The sequence below is a fragment of the Asparagus officinalis genome, chromosome 4 (assembly GCF_001876935.1).
Source record: "Asparagus officinalis chromosome 4, Aspof.V1, whole genome shotgun sequence".
In the NCBI taxonomy this organism is placed as follows: domain Eukaryota; kingdom Viridiplantae; phylum Streptophyta; class Magnoliopsida; order Asparagales; family Asparagaceae; genus Asparagus; species Asparagus officinalis.
Window position 1 is genome coordinate 28,691,877 of NC_033797.1, and position 8,060 is coordinate 28,699,936.

At 37.9% G+C, this 8,060-nt stretch overlaps 1 protein-coding gene across 1 annotated transcript; it reads right to left on the bottom strand.

Annotated features, from left to right (window-relative positions):
- Nucleotides 7,052-7,794, bottom strand: LOC109837067 (auxin-responsive protein SAUR50-like). Its single transcript, XM_020405154.1, has one exon. It carries the CDS (start codon nt 7,728-7,730, stop codon nt 7,419-7,421), a length of 312 nt encoding a protein of 103 aa, XP_020260743.1. The 5' UTR covers nt 7,731-7,794; the 3' UTR covers nt 7,052-7,418.

The following is an 8,060-nucleotide window of genomic DNA, read 5'->3' on the forward strand; positions in this document are numbered from 1 at the left end:
GCAGTAGCTCGGCTATTTCGCAAGTATGCTCGCCGTAAGGATCTTCTCCTTCGTCGAGCAGCATTTTTCTTGGCCTGTTTCAAGGCCTTGGCCGCAGCATCGTCGGCGTTGGTCGGGTTTTCCTCCGACATAGGTCTCTTTTGACCTATTATTTGCCGTAGTGATACGGGGGAGGAATCTTCAACTCGCAGAGCGAGTTTAAGGTCTTGGCCAAAGGAGAGGGCTTTCTTTGGCATCTCAGCAGTAGTGATGCCCTCCTTAGAGGTTGTAGAGGTCCTGTGGGTATCACGCCTAGCTTTTGGGCTAAGGGACCCAGAGGAGAGGACCTCCTCATACTTGGCTTGGTCGAACTCTACGACGAGAGTTTCGACGGTGGTTCCTGTGAGGTGAACGTCGGATTGCGCCACCACTTCTTCGTCAGAGAAGCTTTTCCCCAGCAGAGTCGCCATCTTTTGTTTGTTGGAAATTTGATGCAAAAAGACAATGAAAGAAAATTTGACTTGTATTCCCTCAAAATCAATTACAATTTGGATTCCGATTACAAAAGAGAGGAGAATGAATTTGATTCTCCCCTTTGTTTAAAACTGGGTTCTTCTTGGTAGCGGTGGAGTGCCTCCTTCGATTGATCGCGTCGAACTTGCTCTCCGTTGACGATCCGACCGTCCTTCTTCACTGGAACAATTGAAGTGCTTGATGACTTCGGTTTAGAACTCTTGACGAGTGTAAAGAACTCTGAACGAGTTGAGAACTCTGACAAGAGTTGTTGTTGAAAACCGAAGGTTTTGTTTTATGTGATTAACTTGTGTTGCAAGTTAATTAAGAACTCTTGACGAGTTTAAGAACTCAGAATGAGTTAAAACTCTGTAACAGAGTTGTTGGAACCGAAGATTCGGTTAATTGCCAAGTGTATTATGACGTTGATGAAGGGATCCTCCGAGATTTGATTAACTGATCGTTGATCAGTTCTTTGATCTTCAAAAGATCTCCTCTTTCGTGCTGTTGAACTGCTGAGATTTGTTGACCTTGGGCGGGGTTGATGCCAGGTCCTCCTTAACCTTATGCGGTTTTTTTGTTAAAAAAGCTGATTCACCAACCAAAACGATCAACTGACCCACCGATCAACCCTTGGTGGTTTGATCTCTCCCAAAAATTCTAGCCCCGTAGGATGTTGAAGAGAACTTGTTTGAACAAGTTTGAAACTCTAGCCGAGTTAAGAAACTCTTTGGAAGAGTTGAAAAGAACTTGGTAAACAAGTTTTAAAACTCTGATCGAGTTCCAGCTCACCTCAACCCTATGCGGTTTTTCTGCTAAAAACCGATCAACCTTCTTGGTGGTTTGATCTCTCCCAAAAATTCTAGCCCTGTAGAACGTTGAAGAGAACTTGTATGAACAAGTTTGAAACTCTAGCCGAGTTAAGAAACTCTTTTGAAAGAGTTAATTTCAGAAAGGATTAATAATCCTTTTAGCCAAGAATGATTGATCAATTGTTGATCAGAAGAACTTGCTAAACAAGTTTTAAAACTCTGATCGAGCAAGTTCAATCATTTCAAAAGAGTAGCTGATCTCTTTCTCTCTTCGGCCGATCTCAAAAAAGCTCCGCCAGTCCTTTATAGGTTCGGTAAAACCTATATATCTCCAAATCTAACCGATAGAAAGTAATTTCCACCGTTCAGAATTAGTAACAATAAGTGTAGTAGCCACTCTCCAAATTTCACATCGATCGGACCATGGATGAGGGTCCGATCGTCACGCCGATCGCAACTGCACGAAAGTGATTTTTCTCTGCACTCCTGGAACGACCAGCTTCGGTAAAACCTTCATATCTCCAAATCTAACCGATAGAAAGCAATCTCCACCGTTCAGAATTAGGAAAGACGAGTGTAAAAGCTACCCTCCAAATTTCACATCGATCGGACCACGGATGAGGGTCTGATCGTCACGCCGATCACAACTGCGCAAATCTGACCTTTCTTCTCCTCTCTTGTTCTCTCTTTCTTTTAATTTAATTTAGCCCTCTACCACCAGCCCGATTTTGCTGTGAAAACCACCTATTTGTAGGAATTTAAGGGGTATAACTATCCCCCTTAATTAGCTCCATAATGGAGGTTAGTTGCCCTATTAAGTGGAGGACCGTTTCAAGGATTTGAAATGGTCAAACGCGACCTTCGCGTTGAAGAGATTGTCAATTATAATCTTTTTTTTTATTTTTGAACTTTTGTGAGGATCGTCAGATTGTAATCCTTACATTTAGCTCTTGATAATATGAGAGTCGTCAATTTGTAACTCCCGATGTTGATTGTGAAGGCTGTTGAATTAGAGCTTTCATCAGTTGTTGTGAATGTCGTCAGATTATAACCTTCATCAGTCTACGTGAAAGTTTTCAAATTGTAACCTTCTGAAAGTCGTCAGATTGTAACTTCTATCATCAGTGTTTTGATGGGGATCAACTATCTATTGTGATTTTTTGACAGCCTACACGTAGGTCGAAGTTGGTCGACTGAACCACGTAAATCTCGGTGTTCTTTCTTCTTGATTGTAGTCATTTTCTTTATTCTTGTTTGTGAGTTGGCTTCCAAGTTGTAAAAATCATAGTAGGCGGGGAGACTAAATTTTCCTAACAAGTGGTATCAAAGCAACGATGATGGATCCGGGAGCGTGTTCGCAAGATAGGTGCCATACAAAAGTGAAGATCGGCGGCATTATAAAAATCAAGATAAAGAAAAAAAGAAAAAAAATATTGATTTGTCTTTTGCTCGAGGATTTGGAGGCGGATTTGGTGATCCAGGAGTCGTTCCTAGGGTTTTTCAACGTGCTGAGTTCATTTTTAACGTTGGTTTTTATCAAATTCAATATCTATAGTAACTGATTTGAATTTTGATTGTGGTTAGAGGATGATGACTTATTCAGGTCCGAAGTTTGGTATTTCGCTATTCAATGACAAGAAAAAACTGATGACAGATAGGACAAATGAGTATGCGACGGATGAGACTGGTTTAGAGAATCAGATATGATTTTAGCAGTAGAGTTGTCAGCATATAATTGTTCAAAGTTATCGCATGAGCAGGAGTTGGTTAGTGTATAGACTCAAGAAGGATAGTGCCAGATTAGGTGAAGCTTGCAAGCAGGAACTGATAGAGATGATGGCATTGGAGTTGAAGATGATGAGCGCTTATATTCGGTCTAAGCCAAGTGATGGAGAAAATAGATGCATCCGACTCATAGTGTGGAGTAGAAAAGATGCACTGATATAGTTTGAGACGAGCGATGCTGGTGGATCACAAGGGCAACAAAGCGGGGGAAACCTATTATCAGGCTCAAGTTTGGGAGGAGAAACATGGTTAATTTACTTCTAATGTCAGAGGTGGCGAAGATCTCTTGGTGTGCACAAGAGAGGTGGAGGCGCCATAGCGAGACAGATGAAAGTGAGGGTCATACGGGCATCCAGTTGGAGTGCAGGTGTTCTGATTAGGAGTGCAAGTGCTTTGATTTGAAGTGTGAAAAAGAATAGAAAACTCTAGAGGGAGAGGCAAAGTTTCAAGACGACAATGATATATCTTCAAGGGAGTTTGAGAATCAAATTCAAGGTGGAGATTGTTGGGATTATGTCTTTGATTTTTTGTATAACTTTATAAGAATTAGATATGATTAGAGATCTATCATGATTAGGAGATTGGGTTTCATCATGATTATGAGTTTGAATCTTATTCTGATTAGGAAGTTAGGTTAGAAATAGGATTTTGGTTTCTTTAGATAAGAGTTGATTATGTATGTGAGATTGAGAGATTGAGAGACGAGGGTTGAGTGGTTCTTCTTGTAGTTCTCTCTGATACATAGTGGATTTCTCGTATTGTTGCCCGTAGACGTAGGTCAAAGTTGGTCGACTGAACCACGTAAATCTCGGTGTTCTTTCTTCTTGATTGTGATCGTTTTCTTTATTCTTGATTGTGGGTTGGCTTTCAATTTGTGAAAATCATAGTAGGGGGAAGACTAAAATTCCCCATTAATAGACATAAATTCCACATATATGAAATCTATTCTATGTCGAACAAATATCATAGTATAAACTTTTTAGCCATCATAAGGTTTTGAACTTTTGATGGGATGTTAATACAATGTTAACGTCTGGGGGTTTTACAGTAAAGATGTTCTTTAAAAATACATCCATTAGAGCATCTCCAATAGTATACTCTATATTTAGAGGGTTTGAAGAGAATATTCTTCAAGATTCCTCAAATATAGAGGGTTTGTAAAAGTTGTGCTCCAATGGTGCCCTCTATATTTATATGAATTAATCTATCATTAACAAACTAATGATGTAAATAAAATAATTAAAACTTATAATTTTTTGTACAAAAATTATACCTTTAGAACCGTCTCGCCGGAACATTTTAAATGAGATTAATATTGAATATTTTTAGAGTCATTTTTAAATTAGTTTATTTTAATATAATAAAATAAAAATATTCGTTAATAAAATAAATACGTGGGGATCTATATAACCCGCCCCCAAAGGAACTACATTCAGAAATACAGAAAGGATGTGGAGCGGGCATTTGGAGTACTTCAAATACGCTTTGTCATCATCAAAAGATTAGCACGTTTTTGGGATAAACAAGTGCTAAATGACATCATGACTGCTTGTGTAATACTACATAATATGATTGTGGAGGATGAACGTGAAGAACTAGATAATGCTGATTCAACTCAACCTTCAAATGCTGACGAGATGGATGACAATGACGATGAAAGATTAAGACGATTACTCGCTCGACATAGGAAAATCCAAGATCGGGAGGCTCACTTTGAACTTCAGAACACACTCATTGAACATTTATGACAAAGACATGGTAATGGAATAATGTAATTTTTTAAAGCTTGATGTATTTTAAATTCTCCGTACTTTAACATTTCATAATGATAAATTTGAAATTAATATTAAAAGTATTAAATATTAGTCTCATTTTGAAGGTTTTGGCAAAACAATTTCAATGATATAATTTTTATTTAAAATAGACTAGTAAATTTAAAATTATATTAAGTTAAATAATTAGTTTAATTATATTCAAGGATACAATTGGTAGTTATGAAAAGTTATAAATGAGATGGGAATGTAAAATTGGAATTAAAATATATGAATAGTATTTTAGAGGGATCCCTCTATATGAGCCCAAACCCTTCAAATATAGAGAGTCACTGTAACACTCTCTTAATATAGAGGGTGCTACCGTTGTACCATTGGAGCCAATGATACTCCATTTATAGAGAATGGAATACCATTGAATATGCTCTTATAAGTTTGGACACATTGAAAAAAAAGCGCTACTTACTAACACATGGTATTACTACAATAGAAAACTCAGTTAAGCTCTATCTGTTATTCTCTTGTACCTAAACTTTATCAAGTATATACTTGTCTAAATTTTAGTATGTTGAACATTAGATTCCATACTGACGCCTTGGTTTTTCTGAAAAACAAAGAAGTGATTTTTTAACTAAAACATTACTCATTTCGTACGGTAGATTTTTTTTAAGGATGACACTAGGGGCACACACCAAACCACACCCCCTCTCTTATATGCTACAGTACACTGGACTCCACATCGGAAAATTTTAAAATCCAATGTATGGCCCGATATACTGTAGCATATGAGAAATAGGGTATGGTTTAGGATGTGGTTGGGGTGTGTCCCTATCATTTTCTTTTTTTTTAAACTGAGGTGGGTAGCTGGGCTTGCGTCTGTAAGAAAATGTATAAGATGCTACTTACTAACATGAGAGGCACTAGAGGCACACTCTCCACCACACCTCCCCTCTTGCTACAGTGCACCGGGGTCCACTTGAGATTTAAAATTTAAATCTCAAGTGGGCCCCGGTGCACTGTAGCAGGAGGGGATGTGTGGTTGGAGATGTGGTGGAGAGTGTGTCTTTATCATTTCTCTACTAACATAGGTAGATCATATTATTTAAATAATAATAATAATAATAATAATATCCTTTTGAGTTAGGACCTGTTTGGTTATTTCCTAAAAACCAAGAAAAACCAAGAAATAGAAATGGAAAAGTTGAAAATCTCAAAAAATACTATTTCCTCCATTTCCATCCCTAAAACTCATCAACAACATCCAATAAAATATTATTTTCATCCAACAACTCATCCACATCATCTTATAAAATATTATTTTCATCCAAACATCACTCAACTCATCTCTTTTTATCATTTCAAATCACTCACATCATCCAATAAAATATTATAACAATTCACTTCATCTCATTAACATTTCATTTCTTTGTTTTCATCCCAAAAAGTTATAAAAACATTTTTCTTAATCTTGGATCACATCACCCAATAATACAATAACAACTCATCTCATCTCATTTCATTTCTTATTTTTAAGAATGAACCAAACCAAAAGAAAACAACAAACTACAGGAAATATGTTTCTTATAATTCATTTCCTTATTTTTTTCGCCAACCAAACAACATCAAAACTAGTTTTCTTAAAAATCATTCACATCATCCAATATTATAATAATATGACAACTAACATCATTTCATCTCCATTTTTTTTATTTCCTTCTTTTTTTTAGCCAACCAAACACTCCCAAACAAATTCTTCATTTTAATAGTTTTCTATTTCTTTGATTTCCCTTTTTTTTTATAAAACAAACAGGCCCTTATACAACTTATACTGCCAAGTGGGTGCCAAGTGGGATTATCAGAGTACCCGAAACAGAGTACTTTGTGGCCCTGTGTTTTCCAAGGACCCTCGGGTCTTCAACCGTACGTACTTTAAAAAAATAAAAAAAAGACTTGCTAATTCTAAATCTATTCCTTATAGCTCTAGTCCATTCTGATAATCAAAGTAGGCATGGTTGCGCTTAACTATGCAGCTAAAAAAAACTTTAGACCAACTTGCATGTCATCAATGTGCCATTAACATCACAAACCCCCGTTCATCCACACACTAATACCTGTCAATTAATTTTCTCAAATAAATTGTTCTCCCAACACCAGGACTCATAAACTAGCAAGTACTCAAAACACACAAAATTGAAGCAGAGAGAACAAACATTCATTAGAAATGAAGGAACAAAAAGAACAAATCCCCCTTTCACTGATGAAACCAAATTAGTTCTCACAGGGCGGCTGCGACCCGCACGCCGCTCGAAATTATATACAACTCCAAACCCACAAACCCGTACCCCCTCAATTAACGGGTTCTGGGTCAAAATCCCCACTACCCAACATCCAACAAGAAGAGGAGAAAACTCCAACAACCCACCGACGCTGAAGGAAAAATAAAAAACAAACCACAGCCAAAGCTGGGAACACTTAATCCTTCATCACTCTCTCCCCCTTGCCTCCTCTTTCTTAAAAAATAAAAATAAAAAAAAATGAAAAAAAAAAGGAAACAACTTCATCTGAGCATGGAGGTGAGAGATCTGAAGACGACCTCCTCACAAGGAATAGTCAATCCCATATCATGATCGAACCCAAACTCCTCCTCGGCTTGCCTCAACAGAATTTGGAACTCAGGATGGTTAAGAAAAGAAATGGGCACGATAAATCTACTCCTCTTCTCGCCAACATAAACCGCAAAGTGCCCTTTAGGCACATCAAGAGGCAGCTCGGGCCCGACATTGTTCCTACCGAGGCTCGAGCACCTCTTCAGTATCTGCTTCAGGACAGCAGCCTGAGCGATCTTGCTCGATTTCTTGCTAATAGCCATTGAACAATCTTGGAAGTTAAAGAAGTTTTTTTTTTTTCAAATAAAAAGAAAAGAAAAGAAAAGGTTCGGGTTATGGCTTGAGGAGGTGGAGGGGGCGATTTGGGGGGTTATTTATAGGGGAAAGGAGAGAGGACAGGATCACGTGAGGGTGTTGGAGAGAGAGAGAAATTGACAGAGAGGGGATGAGGGGTGTTTAATCCCTCTGTTGCCCTTTGTTAAGGACAGAAGTGGCCCACTGTTTGAGCGGAGATTACAGAGTTGGATTAAGGGAGCGGACTTATGATTTACGGTTCTGACATGGGTTCAGGTCTTGTTTGAGCCACACAAACC